The sequence below is a fragment of the Molothrus ater genome, chromosome 3, assembly GCF_012460135.2.
Source record: "Molothrus ater isolate BHLD 08-10-18 breed brown headed cowbird chromosome 3, BPBGC_Mater_1.1, whole genome shotgun sequence".
NCBI classification, from domain to species: Eukaryota; Metazoa; Chordata; class Aves; order Passeriformes; family Icteridae; genus Molothrus; species Molothrus ater.
The window spans coordinates 91,109,263-91,135,112 of NC_050480.2; the positions used below are offsets into that span (position 1 = coordinate 91,109,263).

Below are 25,850 nucleotides of genomic sequence, written 5' to 3' on the forward strand. Positions count from 1 at the left end.
ATGGCGGCAGCGTTCCTCATGGAGATCAGGCGGGCGACGCAGAGCGCGCTGCTGGTTGTCCGGTAGTGCGGGGCGCTGCCGCCCGCCGCCGCTCGGGCCGGGCGGGGCAGCCGGGGGGCGCGGCGGGTCTGGCTTTCGGCGTCCTTAGCCTCCAGCGCGGGGACCGCTTTGCCTGCGGGCTCCTCCCCTGCTTGTTCGGCTCGGCACTACTGTGCAAATAAATTTTTCCTGAGAACGGTGCACTGTTTCTCTCGGCTGCTCCTCGTTCACCGCGTGGATCTCGGGGCGCGACTGGGGCTGCAGGGGAGCTGCGGGCCGGCCTGTGTAAAGCAGCAGAGCACCCCGATAGCTCCTTCCTGAGGCATACCCGTTGCTTTTCCTCCGCAGCGCGGCGGCGGAGCTCCCCAGCGCGCCGGTGGAGGTGTCGGTGTGCGCGGATTCCCTGGAAGTGAGGAGCGGCGGGAGCTGCGATGCGGCGGCGCTGCCGGCAGGGGTCAGCCTGGCGCCGTCCTCGTGCCGCGGGCTCCGGCGCCTGCGCGGGGACGGGCTGCACCTGCGCGTGCGCCTGCGCCGCCCGCCGCCTGCCGCCGGTGAGGGCCGGCAGGGGCAGGGGCTGCGAAACGGGGGAGGGCGACCTGGGACATGGGAGGTTTAACTGAGAGAGGCTGTGAAGTGTGGATTCTGTAGGGCAAACACCTTCTGGAATTGTCAGTTTTAGAAATTGAAAGTGCAAAAATGACGTAATGAAAGGGAAACGCGGTGTGTTTGGGATCTGCTCACAGTTCTCCCCTCCTGTGCTTCCCCATAGTACTTCAAAGTGATTTTCTTTCTCTCCTATTCCGCATTTGGTAGGTGAAAATCGTAGAATGATAAAATGCTAAGGGGTTGGAACGGCCTTTAAAAATCATCTAGTCGCAAGCTCCCGCTGCCATTGGCAGGGATACATCCCGCTAGACCAGGTTGCTCAAGGACTTCCCCAAGCAGGCTTTGAACGCTGCCAGGGTTGGGGCATCCTCAGCCTCCCTGGGCAGCATGTGCCAGTGTCTAACCACTCTCACTGTAAAGAATTTCTTCCTAATATCTAACCTAAACTCTCTTTCTTTAAATTTGTACCCATTCCTCCCCATCCTATTGGTAATGGAGTAATCTGATTCATCCAGGCAACTGCTATGCTTATCCAGCCTTAACCACTTAATCATAAAGGGTTTGTGTTGCGACTCATTATTCTCATAGCTGGGGTTTCAGAGGTTAATGTCGCAGGTAACATCTGCAAAGTTACCTTCTTTACTTCCATGATGGTCTAGGATGTGTTTACAATAAATAGAAGGCATGAGAGTACAGCTGTTGCTTTCTTTCATCCTGGCATCCAAGCTCAATATGTTTAGATTCATTTCATACGATGTGACACAGAAAGATATATTAAATAAAACAAAATTGCCATTCTGAGCTTTTAAAGTAGAAAAAGATGATAAAATATGTAATATACAGTAATGCAGCACCAGAAGCACATTGGAATACTCTGTTGGTATGCTGAGATGGCATCTGTACATTAATCTGTAATTATGCCTGTGCTTTGACAACTCAGTTATACTAAAATTACTTAATGTGTCCTATTAACAAGACATGTTTCAAAAGACCAACGATGCACTTTTAAAAATCAACCTTGGAAAGTCATGCTAGTGAAAAATAAATATGTGAACGAGGTGGTAATCAACATGTATATTGGATAGTCTTAGTTACCCTTTGATGTTTTATATTATTATGCAAAATAGTTGAAATTCTGGAACGTTTTAAAGTACTTTTCTCTTTGGTTGTGTCCTAAATTTCAAATACTGAATGTCAGTGCTGAGAGTAAACTTTGATTCTTAATTTTGAGAAAGTGGCTGATGCAAAGCATATTCATACCTAGAACTAGGCTTAAAGTTTTACTTTCCTTCCACTTAATGTTGCCAGATAATTTAGGGAGACTTTTATAACTTCTTTTTTTTACTTTGGAGAAGTTGTTTGAGCTGCCTTTTATGAGACTCTTTTTGCTTTCCTGGCCTGCAGAGGCCGTTGCTCACTATCTTTTCCTGGAGTGGTTCCACAGTGGTTGGTTTCTTACCTGCCTGAAAATGTAAAACTAGTGCCTGACCCTGCTCCCCATCCTGACTATTTGTGTAACATATCAGTGTGTCCCCTCATATTGCAGATACAGTGATTGTCAGAAATATCATTACAAAAGAGTGGCATTGAATTTGATTTTTATAGTCCTTTCAATTATATCAATATATCAGCTTCCCTTCTAAAGAGGATTTGCACCTTGAAAATAATTATTCACATATACAGTTCCTACTTAGTAATATGGGGCATGAGGTGGAGATGACAAGTTTTTCCTAAATCTAAATACTTGCTTTTAAAAAAATTAAGGTTGTGTTTAAAATGTCAGCCTTTTTCTTTGTCTGTTAGATTTATCCTTTTTGGTTTGAGGTATTTGGCAAGATTTTTTTGTACAAGTGACTGAAAATTTTACATTATTTTGAAGATTAATATATTTCCTTCCATCTATAGATGTGGTTTTTACTTTGAGGGAAAGCCTGAAACCCAACAAGAATTACATCTTTTACTGTCAGTCCTGTGGTGACATCGTAGTGAACGACCGGTGAGTACTGCAGTGTCTTGTATTTATAGCAATAAATGCCATTGTGATTGGTATTCATGTTATTTTGTGTACTTTGAGACAGCTAAAAGGTATTTATTTTGAAACTGGTAGACAAGAACACATTTGAAGCTCTGCAGATGACAAAAAGCAAAATTACCTGAAGCAGTTTTTAGCTGTTTATTCATTTGCTCCTTGATTTCTTTCTTTCTCTGTATTTCAGGTATCCTTTTCAGTTCTTTTCAGTCTCTTATACATTTCCTTCGGTCATCATGCTGTAATTATAAAGTGGCTGCTCAGAATGGGGATATTGACCACAGCTTCCTTTTAAGCAAAGCCTGCCTCCACATAATTCAGGGATGCTAAATTTGGGAAACAGGAACTGTGTCTTAGCTGTGTGACTCGTCCTTATCTCTGTTCCTTAAAAAGTCTGCAGAGTGAATGAGAATTTTAATAAAAAGGTGCTGCATTGTCTAGCTCCTCTGATGAACAATATTGATGGCTTCAGCTGAATATATAAGAATTGTTAGATATGTACTTACAGCCTTTTATGATCTGTGTGGCTCCTAATACTCAAAACAGTAATACAAATAAGTCCCATTCCCTAAATTTGTTATTTTCATACGTATAGATTTATGGCTAGCTGAATGTAACTGAATTATGATTTTTTAACTTTCTCTTCTGAAATGTCTCATCAGAAAGTCTAGTAATAACTCTTATTTTGATACATTTGTAAAGTAGTGAAACTTCTAATTTGTATTCAGTAACATTTGCTTTCAAAACATGTTGCCCGTTTATATTTGCATCTCTGAGTGGGAATTTTCCTGAATTTCAGCACATCAAATTCATATCCATGTAGTTTAAATCTTTTGGTTCTGCATCCTGTAATGTGACACAAGCAGAATTTTTGAGAAAGGAAAAAGAATGTATGTTCATGCCTTTTTACTTGGCATGTCTCCTTGGAGGAAGCCTCTGAATCCCTTGAATATTACCAGTAAAAAAACCTAAGACACGAGTAGAAAAGTGGAGCTGCCAGTGTATCCAACACGTTCTGTTCCAGCATTTCCAAAAGGAAGAGAGTAGCATAGTCAGAACTTCTAGCTACAGAATTCATGTGTTCCTCTCTCCAGGAAGAATTAAGTGTGACAGTGACAGCAAAGGTGGAAGGATTGAAAGGAATTGCAGAACTGTGTGAAAGAGAGCATATTAAAATCTGAATTACTAGGCAGGAGTCTGTAATAAGAAACACCTGAGATCTAGAAAATCATACCTTTAAGAAGAAATTTAAATAAATGGGGTAGTGTAGATAAGGCTGTGGAGAAGACATAAGGTTTTTCCAGTATCTAGGAAGTTGCTGCAAAGAGGGTGGCAGTAATCTTCAGTTGAAGCATGAGGAATCTAGGTGAAAATGAAAGAAAAAAAAAAAAACAACAAACCACCCCAAACCTATTCTAAAGCTTATTTTTTTGCTGTTAGAGACTGCATAGGAAGTTTTCCTTCTAAAGGTTAAATTAAGAAATGTACTAGGAAAGGGTTAAATGTAAGTAATCCTTCCTTGGTGCACAAAAATTTACTCTATACATTATCTGAAATCCTCTGCCTCAGTCTGTTTCCTTCCATAAATCTGATAGCTCTTGAGAGAGTTATGCTCTTCCATTCTTTTCAATTGCCCTCACATTACATACATTAGAGAAAATGATTAGATTTTTTTTTCTTCCATCATGCAAGAGCTGCAAAGAATTAGGGATACTTTCTTTTTTCTTTCTCTCCTTCCAGTTGGGCTAAGTGTACCTCATATATATAATAAGTCTTTAAGACTTTATTTCTGTCATGAAGAAATTCTTAAAGGCTTGTGGTGTGTGGATGCCAGATGCCCACCAAAGGCACTCTATCGCTCCCCTCGTCAGCTGGACAGGAGAGACTGAATTTAACAAATAATAATTGGTACTGCACAAATATTCCATGGAAAAACTCATGGCAGGGGAAATCTAATTACACTTTTCCTCCATAAGTAGTGTTAAGCCTGACAGTTAACTGACAAGCTGGGCTGTCCCAAGATTTTTTAATAGGTAAATAATGGAAACTGCAGTTAAAGAAATGCAGTTGTTTTTCTCTGATAGAACTGAACAGTTATTATATGTTTAAAAGTCTAAAGTCCATTTTACTTCCAGTTTTCAGTATTTTCAGTAGACAGAATGGTATTACTGGGTATTAGTTAATAATGACATTTGGGTTTACTTTTCTTCATCCAGTCTTAGAGGGGTCTCTATGGTCAAATACTTACCTTAGACTGGAAGATCATTTAAGAGTTACATCCTTACGGCAGGGCTTTTATAGACTAGTGCTCAACTTCAAACTTTTTAAAAATAAGTTAATTACCTACTTTTCTGGTTGGAATCTGGGAACTATTTACAGCAGGAGATTCAGCCTGGCTAGATTAGACACTTTCAGGAGAAAGCTACTCCTAAAGGTACCAATCTAAGAATTGTTTGTTACTCTCTGACTGTGAATGCAGCCTAGGTGGCTATTTTCAAGTACAAACTCAGTTGTTATTAGGAGCAAGTTTGGAAAGATAAGTCACCCTGTTTTCTAGGATTTATCATGTTATTTAGTAGCCTCAAGTTGTTTTGTTTGTTTTTTTTTTTTTTAGGAAGGCTCTGTTTTTATGAGGTTTACATTTTTCCAGTTCTGGTAACCCAGGATATGGCTTCCCACCCATGAGTGGCAAAAGCCTAAAATACAGTGGAAATGGTTTATTTTCTGTATAGCTCAGAGTTAGGAGGAGTTTGTTTAGGAAATTCCTACTGGTTGGAAAAACTGCTTTTGTTGGAAAAGAAGTGAAAATCTTTATGCTGTAGACTGTGAGAGTAAAGAAACATTGATTTAATGAAACAGGACAGCATGAGTCTGCAGCTTATGGTAATGCCTTTTTTTTTTCCCCTTGTAAGAACATTGCTGAGCTTTTTGTTACTATTGTGTAAAAAGCAATACAGGTAGCCTTTTTTTTGCAGTGTGAGTCCAGGCACTGGAACTAATTGTAAAGAATCAATTAGACCAACATCAGAACTAAACTGTCACTTCGACAGGATTGAGTAGTATCTCAAACAATATATAAGACCACAGAAAATGAAGACAAACATGGGCAGTGCTGAGAGGTGATCTTAGTTTTGGTAAAGCTGCATCAGAGGATCAGCTATTCCAACTTTCATCTGCAGGTGGAGCAAGCAGAGTTTAAAATGTATTGTGTATCTAGATAAAAGGGATTTTTTTAGTGGAACATTTTTCTTTCACCCACGGAACAGTTTAAAAGGGCCAAGAAGCTACAGTGGGAAGAAATGACATCTTCAGAAAATGTTAGTCTGGGAACTGCAGGAGAGGGAGGATGTCTAACTGTTGGCTTAGCAGCTGTGTTTTTATTTGCAAAGTAGCACCATAAGCAAAGTTGTATTTGCAAGTTTTAAGTAAGGAGTAGAATCAAGAAACTCTGGTGAAGATTTCAGGCGACAGCTGAAGAAATAGGGTAACCATTCAAGGAAACTAGGCAGAGAGCAGAAAATGCAAATCCAATACAACTGATAATGAAAACAAAGTATTTTTCCAGAAACAGTACCCTTGGTCCATACAGCTATCCAGGAGAAAGGGATTTGCCTTTTTTGTATGTGACTTCTGAAAGTCAGATCTGAGTATCTGAATCTAAATTAAGATTGAATTATCCTTTTGCTTGTTGTTTTGTTTGTTTGGGTTTTTTTATTGAAGATGCCCTGTGGTATTTTTTTCAGGTATTAGCTTTTTCAGGTCTTGTATCTGAGACAACATGCTGAATCTTGCTGTGGCATGAGTCTGTTTCTATTGGTTTTATGGTTTTATAGCAACATTTGATGCAAGGGAACAGTACAAGAAGTAATAATACATGTAGTTGCAAATGCTCATTGTCATATTTTTCATGACTGGGTAGAATCTTTTTATTTTTGCCATGTGATTCATTTCAAGAGAGGACTATGTTAAATTCTGCCTTAAAATCATTGAAGATTCACCCTTGGGAAATGCTTCATCACAGATTTGGCAGGAAAATCAGCAATTGCTTTCCCAGAATATACCCAAAGAAAGTGCCTTTGGCTGGAAAGAGAGTCAAGCACTTCCTTTTGAGAAAAGGATACTTCCCCCACTCTTTGTAGGAAGCCTAAACTCTCTTTAAGTGACTTAGAAGTGAATTATAACATAACTGAAGTATTTGTCTTCTCTTCCCTCTAAGGAAATTTCTCAGAGTTCTTCCTCTACCGAGTGAAAACTGGAGTGATTTAGTTGAAGAGTGGTGTTGTCACCCCGACCCCTTTGCCAGAAGAACTTTGCACCCTCAGCATGGTGACTGTTTTGTTGGAGACACTTTTCTTCTGTTGAATTCAAGAAATGAATCACATGTACCTGAATCTCCCGTGTGCTGCTCAGAGGCTGGACACCATGTTTCACAGAGTGACTCCAACTTGGTAAAGTATTTTCTTTAAATAGTTCTTAGATGAAGATACTTGGACTTTTTCATTGTAAAGTACTTTTTTTAAACTAGTTTATTTAATTTGTATGTATTACAGAACTGGTCTGAAGGTCATAGGGAGTTCTTGATATTCAACTCTACAGAAGCCAGAAAATATTCCAGGCTATGTTTTACATTTTCTAAAGCTCACACCACAGTCTTGATACTGACCTCAGTATGCGAGTAGAATTTAGTACTAGAAACAGAAGCTGCTTAATTATGTAGTTCTGAACCCAGATATTTTCCCCCAAAATTATCATGAGTGAAGGACATCAGAATTCAGTAAATTAATAACTGTGATGGGTTAGGTGTTTGTTAAAGGGTAGTGGAGCAAAGAATGAGGTGGAAATTGAAGTAGCAATTGTTTTTTTCTTACACGGTGACTTGAGGCATAATCATGACTATGATTAAAGAGAAGTGGGATTTTTTTTTCTTTTTTTTTTTTTTTTTTAGTTTTAGAAAGACTTGAAAATATCAGAATGCGTGCTTTGCATTTAGATGTGGCTGACGACTTAGGTTCTTAAAGCATAGTAAGGAAATTGAGTTTGCTTGACTGCTCTGTCTAGTGAAAGGAACCTGCCATCCTATATTATAGCTCTTCATGTTGATGTTTGTGAGGTGTTCCAGGGTAGGATAGATTCATCAACCAAGTCTGTATGAAGAAGGCTGTCATTTGGCTTAGAAACATCAAAATTTGATGTTGCCCATCACCATTTGTTGGTGCTTATGCTTCAGTGGTGGGATAAAACCCATGAAGAAAGACAGTTCAGTGCTTTACTTTTGGACATCTAGCACTTGTATGAAAATTCAAGCAATGATCTTTTCTTCTGCCAGAGAACATCAGCAACATCTGCCATGGAAGAACCCAACTTTGTACTGCAAATGCAACCAAGCAGTAGATTACCCTGGACAACAAGGGTTGGGCCTACGCATGCTGTATTTTCTCACAATTCGAAGTATTAAACTGTGTACATTGCTGCCTTGGCGATTTGTGCCTGTAAAAATTGATGGCTTATTCTGTAGAGATTTCCAGCATGAAACATTTTATCTCTTGAGAAGCAGACTGCCTGATTTCTACCTGCTGCTTATAGTGATATGTATTATCTCCAGGAAGAATCACCAGGATTCTCACAGTTCAGTGGCTGCTGGTGCTCCAAGCAACCCCTCTGTGTGGGGAGCAGTTCTGTCCTGTGGTCCCTATCTGCAAGGCTTGCAGCTCGGTCCCTTTGGTTTCTTGTTCCTTGTTCTTTGAAAAACAGAATATGCAGAGAGGAAAATAAGGACTGATATGCTGGAAAGGTATCAGCATGGCAGAAGCAGATTAATTTGGCTTAACTCTGTGACAATGGAGTTATTTCTTCTAAGTTTCCTTTAGAAGGAGGTGGAGTAGATGATACCAAATTCCAAGAGGACAATGCTTTCTGCCAGTGGTTGCCAAAATGAATTCTCAGTAGTCTTAAAAGAGACCTTAGAACACCAGGAATAAATATGGGAAGAGGCAGGGCTCATGGAGTTCATATTGCACACTTCTTGATCAAAGAGAATGTGTGTAAAGGATTGATTTGGAAGCAGAAACGTAATAAAAGGATGTGGAACAAAGATTTTATTGAGATGTTGGTTGAACCAGGATAACAACAGAACTTTTGAATGAGGGAGGAGGCTGTTTTATGTCGGGGCATACAATAGTAGTTCAGTGTGATGAATTTTCATGTTTGCTTCCTTATACTTGCATCGAAGTTGAGAATTTGTTCTTTGTTTGTATCCAGTCCCTTTTCTACATCTTTCACACTTGCAATGAGTTCTCATTTCTGTGTTTGCTTATTTCCAGCATCACTCAGTTGCCAAGCAAATGAGCACAACTGTTAGATCCAGCAGAAGCTAGACTAATAAGGAAAAAACCCTCATACTGAAGCAGAAATTTCTTCCATAATATGAGTAATAGAAAGTTACAGGCAAGACAGATTGCTATTGGCATAAATGTTCTCATTTTAGAGAATAGTGTTGCAGTCTGCCCCACTATGAAAGTTCCTTTTTAATTGCATTGCAGTTCTTTGGAAAGTGTTTGCCTATGACCAAAATAGTAGCAGGAATGTACCAGAGATGCTTAAACAATCTTTTCCAGACTCCAGTGGGACCAAGACAGCATCCGTCCATTGCAAACATATTTTTCACATCTATTAGTCTTCCAGTGTAACATAGTTCTTAAATGTCACATGGTTTTGCAGCATCTTAATAGTATCTCTTGGGGAAAATATTTTTCCTGACACCATATCAGTGATCCTTTGGAATAGGAACAGAAACTATTAGGCTTGTGATCCACCTGCATCTGCAGATTGCCAGCAGCTGCAAGTTGTCAAACAGATAAATTGTTTTAATTAGTTGAGCTAAAACTATCCTTTTTTCCATTGAAGCATGATACAAGGAGTTAGTGATGTTTTTAGGAACAGTTCTCAGTCAGCGCCTGTAACTATAGTCAGAAAAAAATACTCAAGTTGTAGCTTTCAAGGAAGTAGTGTGTATTCTGCACTTGTCCTGTGCAGTATTTGTACCAGTCTGAAACACTGGCTTACACAAAACCTTTTCTGTTTATCCTTGCTTTTCACACTGAGCAAGTAATTTCACTGCATACGTTTGAGAGAACTAGCAAGGTAGGAATTGGGAAAGGAGATAACTCCTCCTGCATATATATGAATCAGATTATATTCCTGATCTCCATAACAAGGGGACTGTACTTCCAACATAGTCAGCTCTCAGACTCATAGTTCGATTCTCTGTTTTTGATCATCATTAAGGTTATATATAAGTGTAGTGCTTTCAGATCAGAGCTCTAGTTGCTACACCAGGTTAATAAGCCCACACAGAACCAGTTCTGAAGTTTAGACTTTGGATTAAAGTAAGAATTATGTCTGCTTGTTTGATGTATTAAATTTAAATATTAACACTGTAATTAGTAGGAGTCTAATAGGGTAGATTTCATCTAGATGTGAGATCTTTTTCAAAGGGCGGTAATAGATGCATAAAGCTAAGGCAAATATTCAGTGATGTTCTGGAGAGTGTAGACACTCCTTGAACTTGATATTTTTATCCGCATTTTTTGTTTTTAATAGACCCTTGATGACATTGCTTCCTCTGAACTTATGAAGGCTTTTTGAACTTGTTAATACTTTTAATATGAAAAATGCTTTCCTATCGTGAGTACTAAACTGTATTATGCATCGTGTGACAAATGCCTTCCTGTTTTTTTGATACAAACAGGGTTGGAATTTCATAGCATGAGCTATGAGGGCATATGTTTGGTTTTTTTTTTGTTCAGCTTTTCCTAAACATTTGTGATTTTAGGTATCTCAATGATACCCCTCAGTTTTCTGTCTTCCATATGTTCTCCTGTTACATGTATTTTCATGCTACATATGGAAACTGTTTTGCACTTCTGACAGTTATTCTTTGTCAATACCTTTTCTTTATTTGTTTGAATAGAGGGAGAAGGGTTGTTCAAGAACAGAATCCACTGCACCTTTCTGGCATATCATGCTGTGTTGTGTATTTCTGCTGTTTCCTAGTAACTCAAAATAATCTGCAGACATTTTCTGCTCTCTGCTGAACGTATTCAACTCCTGTAAAACTGTCCACAGTGAACTGTTACTAGAACTTGTTACTGAGTAATGGTAGTCACATTGCAGCATACTATTTTATGTATATATTAGGGAGTACTTAATTTCTGATGCATTATTTTGCCCTTAGCACAATCAAATTTAGCTTATTGTTTTATTATCCAGTCACTCAAGATTACAAGATTCTCCTGTTAGCCATTACAGATTGTGCTGTATGGATATATTGCCAGATTTTAACATCAGTATGAAACATGCAAGCAAGTCCAAGTGTGGAAAGCTGAAGTAGTTAAGGCAAATATGTGTGCATGTAAACATAAAGAGGACAGAAACAAGTAAAAAGTTTCCTGTCTGCTCTGTTAATTATGCTAAGCTATGCATTCTATTTTCAGAATATCTGAGTGACATTTAAATGATTATTTTTTTTTGTCCCACAGAAGTCAAAAGAAAATACCAGAGTAATTTGTAAGCGCTGCAGGACAATGCTGGGAGAAACAGTTTCATCAGGTATGAGATATCCAAACACAACTAGACTTAACTGCATCAGCCATTGAACACTGGAGGTTAAAAACACTGAAGGAAAATAGTTTATCAATAAGGTGCAGTCTTAATTCCTGTGTGTTTGTCTCATTCCCTTCTGGAACAGATGAAGTTGTTGTTGCTTCCTTTGTTAGATCTTGAAAATTACTTTCAGCAGGAATTTTGATTATCCTTGTTTCTGTGGCATATTTGGCTAATTCCAAACCTTTGGAAGGCACAATGCATGATTCCAGTTTACTAGGAATCCCAGTAAAAGTGGAGATTTGAGAAATTTAGGTTGCTTGTCTTCCTGTCAGTTCTACAGAATAAGTGAAAGGTAAATTCAGAACTTGATCAACACAACTAGAAGCTGAAGATTGCTAACAGTCAGCCTGGTTTTGTGGGGAGGAAGCCTATTCAAAGAAACAGGTTATGCCTCATCTGATGATGAACTGATGGGATTATTGGTTTAAAAGCTGTAATTATATTGGATCAGCAGGGTTTACCTTAAGTGTTGTAAAGAAGAGTGTCTGGTTGTTTTTAAAATTCAGCTATTCTTGGAAGAGAAGCAATGATAAGACTGTTATTAGCAGGATTCATTCTTTCATCCTCCCTCTCTTCCACTGCATCAGTCAGAGTGAGCCTGCCTCAGTTCAGAGATCTGGTGAATATAAAAACATCTCAGAAAATACAAAGCCTGTTTAAGAAATGCCATAAGGTGAGACAGGACAGAAGATCTTCTGTGTCTTCTGTTACAGAATGTTCTGATTGTCCTGTACAGGGATCTGAACAATACAGGCTTTAATGAAACCAAATTTAAGGTACAATGTTTGAAAGCCCTCAAAGCAAGATGTGACTTTGGGAAAGGAGTGCTGGGAAAAGAGCATGAATAACAAGGTCATGAGTAATAGATCAGTGGGAGTGGGGAAAGGCAAGCACTATCAATGTGCAGGGATTTGGTATGGACTCTGCACATGGCTGAAGTTAGATAGGATTTCCATTGTTTTGGCCATGTTTCTTCAGTAGTGCTGGAGATTTTGGTAGAGTTCAGAGAACAAAAGAGAAGTATAATGTAAGTCTAGGCAGAGCCATCTCTGTGAAAAGAGACTAGAGAGCAAACTTAGACTGGCATGCTTTGGTGCTTCCTCATGAGTAGGTATCAGTGTTTTGAAGATAAAGCACGATTAGAGTGCTGTAGCTGTGGAGACCAGGTTCAGCCTTGAGATTCCTCAATGGGCTATTCCTTCCCCCAACTCTATCCACATTTACTTGTATGATTTTTTCTTGGGAAATCACAGCTTCTATCCCTCTGCAAGCAAACATCTGAATTCCCAATACCCTTGTAGCAGTAGCACTAATTCATTACTCAGGGTGATGGCTGAGGAACTAGAGAGACTGAATTGTCTTTTTTTCCTGTCTCCAAGAACTCATATTATATGGAGCAGACTTAATTAAATTTAGAGGTAAAATATAACTTCCTAACACTGAAGATAATTTAGAAAGTGTAGTATTTACCTGAAGAGGGGGTTACCAAGCCTTTGGAGAGTTTAAAACAGATTAAGTGTCCTTCTGAAATGTTTGCTTTCATCCAGTTTTAATGGTATGTGTGGACAGAGATCAGATGAAACCCTTCCATCCTTAAAACTTGTGGACCAAATTAATCTTCTAGTTGTTCACACCTTGAGACTTAGTAGAATGAATTTATGACTCTTAACCTATTTTGCTGGCCCTCTGGTTAGGCTGTATTTGCAGCACAGATCTTCAATATGATCATCTTTGACCTGCCTTCATTGATGGGGATTAAATTATGTCCTCAAACACTTCCATTTAGTGTGAAAAGCTGTCTTAGTGGAGCTTTTGGTGAACAGTTACATTGAAATTCAGAATGTATGCAGTGTTAACGTTGAGTGAGTGTGATTTTCGGAAAGAAGTTCCATTCTGCTCTTTGAGCAAAGAAGGAAATTATTCCCCCGTGTGAGCTGTTATTAAAACTGTCTCTAGTGATTCACTGCAGCATTACTAAGCAGCAGAGGGTACTAAAATACTTATGTAAGCTATGCTGATCTCAGTGCTTTAGGAAAGTTCTTTCAATTCATCTTTGAGTTTGGCTTGAGCTCTTGCTTGCTTGGTTTCAAGATGATTGTTCCCAGCATTAAACAAAGATCAATATGAATGAGAAATTGCTGATCTTGTAATTAGCTGGGAGCAGTTTTCTTCAGGCAGTGTAGATTTTTTTTGTTATGGTTGCTTCTACTCCTACAAACCCAAGCAAAATATGATTGTCTGCTGCACCTCTTAATTGACTACTGAACAAATATTTGATTAGTGTAGTGATATGGTGACTTACAGTCTAATCTTACTAAGTTGATTATTCTATTATAGTTGAAAAATATTTTTTTCATTTTAGGTACCATTAAATATTATGTCACTGAGGTGGTTATTCAATCAGCTGAGGAAGGTTTCAGTCCAACACCAAGGTAACAAAATAATCACATATGTTTCAGAAGGGATTCTAGAAATGCTCTAATATTGTAGTTTCTTGAATAATTGCATATAATAACAGAGTGCAATTTTATATAATCATCACAGATTTAAGCATTGTAAAGGCAAAGTAGCCTGAATTCACTCGTGTGCAGTTTTGTTTGCTCATCTTTGTGTGTGATGCAGGAGATTGTGTGTAATTTGTCACAGTGTCTCACTATTGAGGTGCTAAACCAAAATAAAATGCTTTTTTATTTTGAACTCTTTAAGTTTGCACAATGTCTGGTGACTAATTATGGAAACAGAAGTCTATTTCATGTAAAGTTAAATTAAGTAAAGTTTGAAATGTTTAATTTGAAGTAAGACTTTTGAATTTTCAAGTAATTCAGTTTGAATTTAAGACTGAGATGAAACAGAACTTGATCTAGCTACCTGGTATCATGTACAATGGTTTAATCACAGTTCTTTCTTTTTGGGAATTGTATTTGAAACATGCATAATTCTGAACTTTGTGTTCATATGTGTAAAATATAATGGGGAAAAGCTTCTATTCAACCTTTGACAGTTGGTGTCAGCCAAAATAAAGGGTGTAAAGCAATTTAGAATCCTGATCTATTAAAAAATTCCTGTTGTGGGAAATAAAAAGTTCTCTGGTGTTGAGTGAGAGGAAGATAAAGAAGCCCCATCTTTCAGTAAAATGTGATTGTAGGATGTAGTGGAATTGAAGTATGAGTTACTCATTTACCTGTAGTGCATAGATATGAATGACTGTAGTTGCTGTGAAAACAGATAATAATGTGGTTAATTCTTAAACAGGTCTCAGTTTGTACAGAGCATTGTTGCTCAGTGTCTTTTGGAATTATCCTCTGCTAAAAGCACATTTAGATTCACCATAAAAGGAGATAATGGAAAAACCTATATTCTGGTAAGTTTTTAAATCTTCATCTTGGTGAAGAAGATTAACCCACGTATCCCAGTTCCTAAAATGTATTATTATGGTGTTCATTATTGTATGTTTAAAAAAATTAACAAATTCCAGTTCTTGAAGTGGTTCTGAGGTACATCTGTTCAAGTAAGAATATCCACAAGTTTTTACTCTAATTAGATGTGCACATAGAAATTTTATTAATACAGTAATGAAAGTACTAGAGATGCACCATAAGTAACACAGAAAAAACACTATTTTGTATCCAGAAAATATGGAAAGCTTAAGTTTTAATTTTTTAATCTATATTTCACCTTCTTGCTCCAGCACTTCTTCTCTTTAATCACCAGAAGTGAATCAAATTGTATAGCATCTTTCTGCAAGCACTGTCTCAAGTCAGCAGGGACTATTTGTGTAGTCAGTACATTGCACTGCGAAGTGAAGTGAAAACAAAACCAAAATTGCCCTTTATTCCAAATGTTCTAATGCTGTTAAACTTGGTTAAGCTTGATATTTAGATGGTGACAGCTAGATTCCTCAAATTTGTAAGATGGATAAGAGTTAACTTAATACTGTATACTTCTTATAACCAGAGATGTTTCCTTTTATGTCCAAACTAAATATGGGTATAGAATTTGTATTTTTGCAGTTTATAGAAATAATTCATAGACACAAAGAAATACATGATTAGAGATTCGTGCCCTGGATAAACTTATAAATGCACTTTCTTGAGGCAATGTAATTATATAAACTGTTGTACATATGCATTGTCCAAGTTCTATGATTTTGGATCATCCAGATGCTGAGGGAAGTGTATATCTGTTGCCTTTAATAAATTTTAATGCCAAGACAACATTTGTACAACTACTGAGAAATATCTCTTCTGTGATGATAAAATTAAGGTTTCATAAGCATACCTAAAATTATATATATTCTAATTGAGGAGTCATCAAAAATTATTGTGATTTTTCCCTTGTAGCTTATCTGTTCCCAAGTTATGTAAAATTCTGGTGCTTAAGTCTAGTCGTTTAGATACAGCAGACTGATTATTTTTTAACAGAAAAATCACTTTATTTAGTAGATTGCCGTTACTTTTAGCTCTGAGCTGCATTTTTGCCAATGTATTGATTAGAGGAGTAGGCTGAATTAGATAGGGACTGGCTTCTGATTGGCATCTTTTCCTTTATATTGGTGAGTTGTTAGTTTTTTGCAGGTGTTTTTAGTATTTAGCATCAGAAAGTCCTTACTCCTGTCCAGGATGAGGTTCTCACTACTGTGTACACACCAACAGCTGTTCTGGAGTCATGGGTTAAGTCTTAGGACTCGGAGGCCTTGTGGACACAAGTTTAATGTAAGCTCTGTTTATATTAATGATTGTCAATAGCTCAACAGTAAAACGTGGGTGCTTGAGGCTGTGAGCACACAGCCAAGTTACACAAGTAGTCTCATCACTGATGCATCATGAACCAGCTGTCCCACTTGTTTGTTTTGATAATGAGCCAAAGCTTGTGCTTACCTACATGAATACACACAGCTGAAACTGTGTATGTGATAATTAAGGTTAAGGTTTCTCACAAGTATTTTTAATTTTTTTAAACCACATATGTATGTGGTTTAAACCACAAATAATATGTATACTTATTTTCCTCATTTCCTCTGGATGTATCACTTAACACTATCAATTCTGTTATTTGCACATACCATAATATGGGTTTCCATTTTTTAGGTTACACATATTCTGTTGTTTACGTTATACACTACTTAGGATGTTGGGTTTTCTTTTTTTCATTTTTAAAGGATGTCAATTTAAAAAAGTTTCTCTGTTTCAGGGAAAAAAGTGGTACATACAGGTATCCTTATTTGTCCTAACTATATCTCTGCCCTCTTCACATTTGTGAATCACTTGCCTCCTCTCTTTGCTCCAGTGTTGAAGGGTTCCCTGCCTTGTAGTTGCATGATTCAGAAGCTGAGAATAAGAGGAAGACAGCAAACAGATAGTGAGATAGGAGGACACAAGAAAAATGGGACATTATTGGTCAGCATAGCAGCATCTCAATAGATACCTATTTTTTCTCTACTGCAAAAAGTGTAGCTTTGAAAGCAGTAAATAAGTAATTTTATGGATAGATACAGGGAATTCATCTCATGGATGGGATCAATCTCATAAGACCCAAAGAGATTACATCTGTGAAAATCAAAAGTGTGCCGTGGTGGTTTAGACTCTTTGAACACTATCTCCAGTCTTTCAGTATTGAAGGAAAGGTGTTTTTTGGAGTGGGATTAGACTGTAAACTGTTTTGAAAATAAGGCAGCTTGTATTTCAGGAGTGAGCTGAGAGGAGTGGGAAGAAATCCCAAGAAAATTAGTATGTAACAAAATGGGAGAGACCTGTCAGTCTGATTATTGTCCCTGTCTTGAAGGGCATGAGCAGAACCGATTTGTATTTGTTAAGATTGGAGGTGAGGTGGACATTGCAGTGGTCAAGCAGTGAGATAATGAGAACCTTGCTGAGACTTAGCTGCCCAGCTCTCTCAGGGAGCTTTATTCTTTGTGAAATACGAGGAAATGACATCTTTACCTGAGCACTCTGAGTGTGAGAATGAAATAGCTGTAATGAAAGATGTTTGCATTAGTGACCTGGGTGATGATGAAAGTAATGGTAATGTCTGCAATAACTAGGAAAGAACTAGCAAGGAAAAAGAAAAAGATTTAGCAGGTTTTTTACTCATGTTAAATTCAAATTGATGCCTAATTGTCCACAATTTGATGCTGGAAACTCAGACTGAGATATAGGGAAACTGATCACAGAATCTAAATTGTGGTATTTCAGCTGTTTGGTTCAAGTCCCTTGAAGTATAACCGGGGTAGCTTTGTTGCCACTTGTCCCCAAAGAAAATCTTTTTAAGTCTCTTGACAAAGTGATTTGAAACCAAAAGAAAACAATGAAAGAAGATCAACAACTCCACCCCCTCAATACTTTTTTCTGATTCTGTCATTTCAGAAAAGGTAATCAATGGCATTGTGAATTAATTCTACACTTTATGTATATATATCTTCTGCAAAGTTTCTTCTCTTACTGGAGTTAATATGGAAGGAATTTGTTTGTGCCAGCTCTGCTGTACAAAGAAGTAGAAAGAAAGGAGAGATTGCACATTGCGAATAACATAGTTGAAAGCACAGCTCAAAATATGAAACTGTTAGCCAGAAATACATGTATAAAATTCTAGAGTCAACACACTGAGTCTGGGTGAGCAATTGTTCACTCAGATTGAAAACAAGATCAAAAAATAATTCATACATAAGGAAAAGAATGAAAATGCTGCCTAAAGAAGTAAGTATAGTTCAGAAGTTGATTTTGCTCTGGGAATCCTTCCACCCCCAGAGATTAATTTACTTTCTCTATATTGTGTGCTAAATTATTAATGCAGATCTGTTGTGTTGCTGGTGAGACAAAGATATTCATACAAGTTCTAGAACATGATTGTGAGATGCCACATGTGGTACTTGTGTAGAAAGAGGTGCATTTCCAATGGACTATGTTGCAAATGAAATGCTTTGGTTGCTTTCTCTGCAGCAGATTGCAGAAGGATTCTGAAAGGAGCAGACAGCTGTTGCTACATTGTTCCCTTGTCTAGTTTGAAGGATATTCTCCTGCTGAAAAGCATCCCAGGAAGCTCCTTCCACACAGAATTGTTAGAAATTTCAAAAGGAAGAAACTCTGTTCAGTTTGTGTTGGCATGTGTTTCTGTGTTTCATTTTCTTCCAACACGTCTTCAGCACTTGGCTATAAGCACCTTGTGTAATGGTCCTAGCTAATGAGGTATATTTTGCAGTTTAGGCTGTAAATGTGTACAGTGAGTTACTAGAGCAAAACTGATGAACAACCTCTTGCAAAGCCAAATGTGCTTGCTTGTCATCATTCATGTGCATATGCTGAAGTGATTCTCCTCCTACTATCCTCTTCCAAGATATCTTTGTCAATATATCTCCTTCCTTCTTTACGAAGCTTCCACTGTAATGTTCTGAGCCTTGGGCTCTGATAAATTGTGACTGTCACATTCAATTACAACATATACTATGTGTCCTGTTAATGACTGCTTTCTCCCTCCACAGGGGATATCATGTGTCTGCTACATAACATCATGTAACTTGTTTTACTTGAAGCCGATTAGATCATGAGAAGCAGAAGATTGCTCTCTAGTGAGCAACACTGTATAAATCCCATTTTCTATGATAAATATTTCATATATAAACATTTCATACAGGTGCCAGATTTGTAAAAATTTATTTCTATTGTTAACTTGGATCACTTCACTACTGCAGGCTGTGAATTAGGACAAGCCTGACTTATTTGTATGGTGTTTAGCAGGAACCAAGTCAGAACGCTGATACCAAATCACACAAAGATTAAATAAGATCATTAAATAAGATAATAATGGGATGCAAAAAGTTCAGATTTCTCAAAACTCTCCCCAGTAAGTATTTCTCAAATTGCTGTGAGCAAATCGGGCTGAAGAATGCTAGTCCCATTATGAAATTTGATATTTATTTTCCAAGTGAAGGTCTGCTGCAGCTGTTTGTAAATTCCAACATGCCTTTTAGACCATGTTAATTGTTGTCTTTTTCCTTTCATGTATTAGGTCCATAGAGTCATAACCACCATGCATCTTCTAAAAATCCTCAATTTTTGGCACTTCAGTGGGCAGTCTTTCAGTTTCCTGTCTTTAGCCCTCAGTTGCTCAGCACCATATGCTTGACTAATGCCTAAAAAATTATGAAATTGGAGAAATAATACATCTGGCACTAAAAGAGATGACTTGGGACTATTGCTTTTGTTCCTACCAAAGGGAATGTGCTACAGCCACAAAAAGAGGCAACTTCAATACTGATAAATCAGTATTGTGTTACCCTTTTTTCTCCACTAGAAGCTGTGCAGACTCTCTAAATAATAAAATATCAATTTATGTCTGTTAATACTTTGTTAGAAACTTTGTAAGAATGTGGCTTTAGTATCAGCTGCTTTAGGGTCACAGTAAAGTAACAAATTGAAATGTATCTAATGTACAGTAAACAAAATTATTTTTCATTTATAGATCTGGCTTTTAAATTCTGACACTTTGCTGGTAGAGTCTTTAGGAAGTTCCTCCTCCCACAGTGGTTTTACACTGTTTGGAGATATCCTTACACCTAGCTCTGGACCAGTGGGATCCTGGAATGCTCTCAAAGTCCTTTACCAGCCATGCATTCAATGCAGAAATAAGGAGTAAGTACAACCTTTTTTAAACTCAGATTCTGGTATTCATTTTCTTTGCGTTAGTAATTCTTCCATGTTCTTTGGACAGTCTGTTAATCTCAGATATAAACCTCTTTGAATTTGCATATTTCTTATAATGTTTTTTTTAAGCAAAATGCCAGAGGAGTAGTATTTGGTTTCTATTACAGAGAACAACCAGATTGTTTTTAGATTTTTTGCATTTTAATATTAAAATATAGACCAAAGAGTTTTGTTTTTCTAAGGGCACATGTTGATAACTTAGGTATTAGCATTTAAATTTCATTTGCTTTCAGCCCAATGACGACGTTTTTTCAAAAAGAAGCAGGGCCCTGAGAGAAGGGAAAAGAGAAGTGACAAAGGTAGTCAAGTACAGTGTCATAAAAATGTTTTTCTTTCATATGTCTGAGTGTACTGGAGCCCTCATAAAGGAAACATTTGATTTCAGCAATCTTTGAGTTCGACATTATGAAAAACATACACTGCCTAACATGTTAGAGCCTTTATTTGTTGAGAGTAAAGATAAGAGCATGCTGATTAAACAATGGCTCCAATGTTTGCAGGTGATGAAGTATGATTTAAGCATAATTTACTGCTTTTTTTGTGCAGTGACAGAAAAGAAAGCATTGATTTTGTATAAGTCACACTTAAATGGGGTTTATTGTTGTTTTTTCTTTAAACTTTGGAAACTAGGGGAAAGATTTAAATAAGTATGAATGAAGACATTCACTCCATACTCAGTCAACACACAAATAATTTATGCCCAAGACCTCATAAAAGTGCAACAGAAATTATTTTCTCACAGAGACAAGCAAATGTGTCTATGAATTTAATATTTTTGTAGGAGAAACATACAACTTACAAGCATGTGTGATTCATTATAGTGTGTTTATCCTGCATGTTGCCAAGTGTATTCTTTTTATAATTCAAGCAGATGCAATAGTGAATAGCAGAAATAAACTGTGATGAATGGAGAGAATGCAAAATTTTAATATTTAGAGAAAAGGTCATTCTACATTGTTAATGTTAGTCATGTAAGAGAAAAAAATACCTTTTTTGATGTAATAGCTTCAGAAGATGGCTTTTGAAGACCTTTATGATCTAAATGTTATTTAGGGATCCAAAATATATCCTGAAGTATTATAATTTAAACTGCTTATTCTGAGAATGGGAGATGTTTTGCAAGAATCTGTCTAAAATGAAAGATATTTCACTTACTACTCTTAAGTCTTACAGAAGTGCAACTTCCAGTTTGGCTTTTCAAGTTTCATTTCTTTATCACTGAGAAAGCTTAATTATCTTAACACACGTTCATCTACTCTGGCATATTATTGAGATAAAAGTCATCTACTTAGTCATTTTCCTGGCATTCACAAATGCTTTTCTTGAATGAAGTTCTCAGCAGCAGTATTTTGGTGTGAGATTATATTCAGTTCTTTCTATTTCCACAGACAGACTTGTTAGAAATCACCTTTTTGCAGCTTTTTTTCCCCGCTCCACTACTTTGTATTTATCTTTGGGATTTTGCAGTGAGCATAAAGAACAACTGAGGTTTTAATTCTTCTCTGACAGTAATTGGTATTTTCTCTATCTATTTCCTGGGCAAGTAAAATTATGGAAGAGAAAATGGGAGGATTGGATTTTTTTTTTAAGCTTTTAAACTGTTGGTTTAGTATTGTTTTTCCATTTTTATATTTCTAGGAAAGCACAGTAAAAAGGACATTAGTACTTCAACCTGTTTGCACTAACTCATTTATCAGCTGGCCTCAAGTACCACCTGAATCTGTGCAATCAGACTGAAATCTTTCTATACCGAACAGGAATGTAAACACAGCATAAGCAAAAATATCAAAACCAGTATGACTTATTTAATGGGATGCATTTGCATTTAGAACTCAAGTGTCATGTTGTCATACATACATGATTTCTTGATTAGTGCAAGTTCCAAAATTTTCAGATGTCCACATTCTGATAAAAATTATAGCATTTAACCTTGCTGTCTTCTGCACATACACCTGCCTTTGGAATAATGGAAAGGTTTCAGAGCCCAGGACCTGCTTCCCATGAGAGAGGAATAAGCAAGGACACCTCCAGAATAGAAAGGGATCAACAGGAGGTCTGCATACGACCTAGACCCCAGCAGACCCCAGTAGTGATGTGTGCACTCTGGCATCCTGTTTTAGGTCAGAGGGCCTCTTCAGTTCCTGTGAGTCCCTGGGTACACTTGGGTTCTGTCCAATTCTGGTAGGGCCACAATCTGAGCTGTGTGATGGGAGGGGAAGCACCTTTCTTACCTGTGGACACTGCAGAGTCTGTGCTGGTTAGCTGGGCCATAGGTTAAAACAGATTAAGGTTACCTAGTAGTATTGTTTTTAATATCTAAAGATAGTAGCACAATCACATATTTGTAAAACATGTGTAAAGAAACGAAACAAAATCTGTATTTAGTTTATGTACACAAGCATAAATCTACTTATTGTGAGATAAATACACGGTTCCATTGTAGCAATTGACATCTTGGGCTTTGTGAAATTCTTCCTTGGCAAATGCTGCTGCTAAAGAGAGTCTGTTTGATATTACCTAATAATTCACATTCAGGCACTCTTTCCTGGGGATGCACTTGAATATTTTTCTTGAGGGGAATGTAGAAGCTTTTGAATGTGATCTTCATTTCAAGACTTCCAGGGTGTCAGAAGAAATTTATTGTCTCACTCGAAAACTCATTTTATCCCTCCTTTATTCAGAGCTCCGTTTTGCAATTCTTTGTAATTAACTTAATGCTTAATGCTCTTCCTTGGATACAGAAGTGTTTTTCCCCTTAAACTAGGAATTATGTCTTGTGAACAACACTGCTTCAGTGAGCAACAGAACTCTCTTTCCTCCAGTAAATCACTGGCATATCTATCACTGTACCTTACATTCACTATTGCTCTAAATGTTAACAATGCAAAGGAAATAAACATTCAAGTAGGATAAATGTCCGTGGTTCATTACTGGCTGCTGACTGCTAATTACCCATTTGGAGTTATTGCTGTTTAGGGCTGGCTGATCCTGAAGCCTTTTCTAACAAAGCTGTGGTCTGAGTTTGGCTGAGCATTGCTGTGGAGTTAATTACCTGTTGTGTGGCATCAACAATATGCTAATTTCATGACAAATTTGTTGATCTGTGTTGACCATCAGCTCCTTTCCAGGTGGATTGTAGTCTAATGAGCAGCTTTCCTCTTTTTTTTTTTTTTGTGCAGGTTTTGTGCCTTTATCAAATGACATCCTAATTTTGTTCAGAATTTTTTTCCTTCTTGGAAAGGTTGTGGCCATTTTTCTTCCCATCATGTGTTCTGCTGATGGCCCTTCCCAGCTCCATGTTGTCTGTAGAAGGAAGAATCATCTCTCTTCGTCCAGTCTCAGGGAGAGCAACTGACATATGGGATAGGAACAAACTGTGAACATGTCATGTGGAGCCTCTCTCCAAATACCTTTATTTTGGCAAGGAATCTTAACAGCTGTGCTCTGGGTACTCTCTGTATATTAGACTGCTTTGCTTGAGGATATTCAGTAACTTTTAAGGCATTGTGAAGTTAAAATAGGGTTAAGAGGTATCCAGACATGCTACTTATAGTAGTTTTTGTCATTTCTCCTTAGAGCTGTATTCCTCTATCTTCCTGAGGGTAGCCTTAAAGTGTTGTAGTGATTTGTATCTTACTCCTTCAGCAGTGAAACAGAGCTAGAAACACTGAGGTGTGTGTTATGTGTGATAACACAAGTTCTGGCTAAGTTGTCTGCAGTTAGGCTTTTAGCCCCTGGGGGAGCTTTATGAAAATTCTTATACAGCAAATTAATTGAAACTGCATGAAAAAAGTATCATATAAATGTGTTTGAGTTCCATTGGAGAAGGATACCCTCATGTATTTTCTGCTCTGTCCTTTATAGATAGTGTGATTATGTTGGTTCCCTCCACTTTTCTCTCAACAGGGCTACTTTTCTCCACCTACAAATCTGCTGTGCAGACAGAAGAGGTCTTCCTTTCAAGTAGCAGGTTCTTAGCAAGTAACACCTTATGTAAACAGCCCTAGCTGCTGGGAGTGATAATAGTAAATACTGCTGAAGTGAGAGTGTTGTAAAAATGTATGAAGAAAATTGAAAATGTGGTTACATGGCAATTTGACCATAACTTGATCTCAGAAATATATGTGAAGGTACAGTAGGAGGAAAATTGCACTTTTCCTTTAGAGTAGAGTGCTAGGCAAAGCTTTGTCAAAAGGTCGTTGATAGATTTTTGTATCTCATATGCATCTCTGAATGGTTTACAGCTTTTGCAGAAACCTTTTCCTATATAAAAATTTGCTGCTTATAATTTGGGAGTTGAAAAATTACTTCCAGAAATTTTTCATTTTATTAGCTTTAGAGGGACAAGAATAAGCTGGAAAATTGAGTTTGTGGCTGAAAACCTGGAGGGTTTGAGTCCTAGTGCTTTTATTACAGTCCATATATCGTTAGCTGTTTATGAAGCTGTTATTGATGTATTCCAGAATGTTGTTTATTTCTCCCAAGAATGGCTTTCATTCTATATATGACCCTAGAGTAATTCACTTCTCATAAAAACATCAAACTGTGTCCTGTTTCACTGATTTTTGAATGTCTGAGATTTTCATAGTTTTTTGGTGACTCTTGCCTGTAGAAAACACATGGGACCACATAGATCAATAATTGATTGACTGAGGAGTGACCAGTGTTTCTCTGGCTTGTGCTATCTGTAAGCTGATTTCTCTATCTGGAATCATTAAAAGAGTAGATGTGATTGTAAATAGAACATGAAAGTTCTGGTTTGCTGCAGATTTTTTTTTTTTTCCTGTTCCCTTCTTGAATTATTTAATGGTATCAAGTTAAGAGAACTGACACAGTAGGTGGAATGAGTTACCTTAGAAGAGATGGCTGAACAGTCAGGCAGAAATTTTTAAAAGATAGAGTCTGATGCCAGTCAGGGTTTTGGGACAGGAAGGAAAAGAATACTTCTCAGAGTTTGATAGACATGTGGAAGCTATAAGCCTCATGAAATTTGAAGGCTTAGGCAGCAGACTGCTCTTCAGTGGCATCCTTCCTCACCTCTGGGAAAAAGTGTACGCAACTTTTAAGTATAACTTTCAGGAGAAATATCCTGACTTTCTTGTTTATTGAAACTACACCTGCCATGTGCAGCAGCCTTTTATGGTAGTTACTTAGGAACTTAGTTCTTGCTCTTAAACACTGACCTGATATATCTTTCCACTCTTTGGAGCTGTTGTATTTTTGGTATCTAATCTTTGCTATTTAAAATTAGAAGTACTAATTGAAGTAGATAAAACTATTGGAATAAACTTTTTGTCTACTGAACAGATTCTCATATTTTTTCTCAAAAATTTGGCTCATTTTATCATTCCTGCTGAGCTTTTTACTTAGGTTGCCTTTTTTTGTTCATCTTTTGAAATTTCACATTGAAGTCAGAGGAGGAAGGATTCCTACTGGTTTTTAAAATGGGATTTGTAATCCCAAATTGCTTATCCATTTGTTGATTATCTGACTGATAGCCTGCCTGTCTTCTTATGTATTGTGAAAAATGCTGTTGTATTAATACTTGTCTTGCTGGGTACTGCTTTTGTTCTCTGCATTAAAAGTGTTAAATACTATCTACAGAATAATTGGCAATGTAAAAATATGAAATTGACTGTAAGGGCAATTGCTTAACTACTTCTTATGGTCAAATTTTTTAAAGAAAAGATAGATAAATATTTCTTTAAGATGTCTGATCACAAATATGCTTTTGAATCAGGATTTGTGATTCTGTAATGTGGTAAAACAAAAAATAAGTTTCAGGCTTTTACCTTCTTTTCATATTCTTCATATTT

General features: G+C 37.3%; 1 protein-coding gene across 2 annotated transcripts in view; it reads left to right on the forward strand.

Moving 5' to 3' along the window:
• UBE3D (ubiquitin protein ligase E3D) overlaps positions 1-25,850 on the forward strand; it is a 79,024-nt gene continuing 53,174 nt past the window's right edge. Inside the window, exons 1-8 of one of the 2 annotated variants that reach the window (XM_036379788.2) lie at positions 1-62; positions 388-590; positions 2,551-2,641; positions 6,891-7,122; positions 11,212-11,281; positions 13,701-13,770; positions 14,591-14,699; positions 19,793-19,962. In XM_036379788.2, coding sequence (XP_036235681.2) covers positions 1-62; positions 388-590; positions 2,551-2,641; positions 6,891-7,122; positions 11,212-11,281; positions 13,701-13,770; positions 14,591-14,699; positions 19,793-19,962 — 1,007 coding nt within the window. The remainder of the gene's footprint in view (positions 63-387; positions 591-2,550; positions 2,642-6,890; positions 7,123-11,211; positions 11,282-13,700; positions 13,771-14,590; positions 14,700-19,792; positions 19,963-25,850) is intronic. The other variant, XM_054514361.1, reaches the window with a different exon arrangement.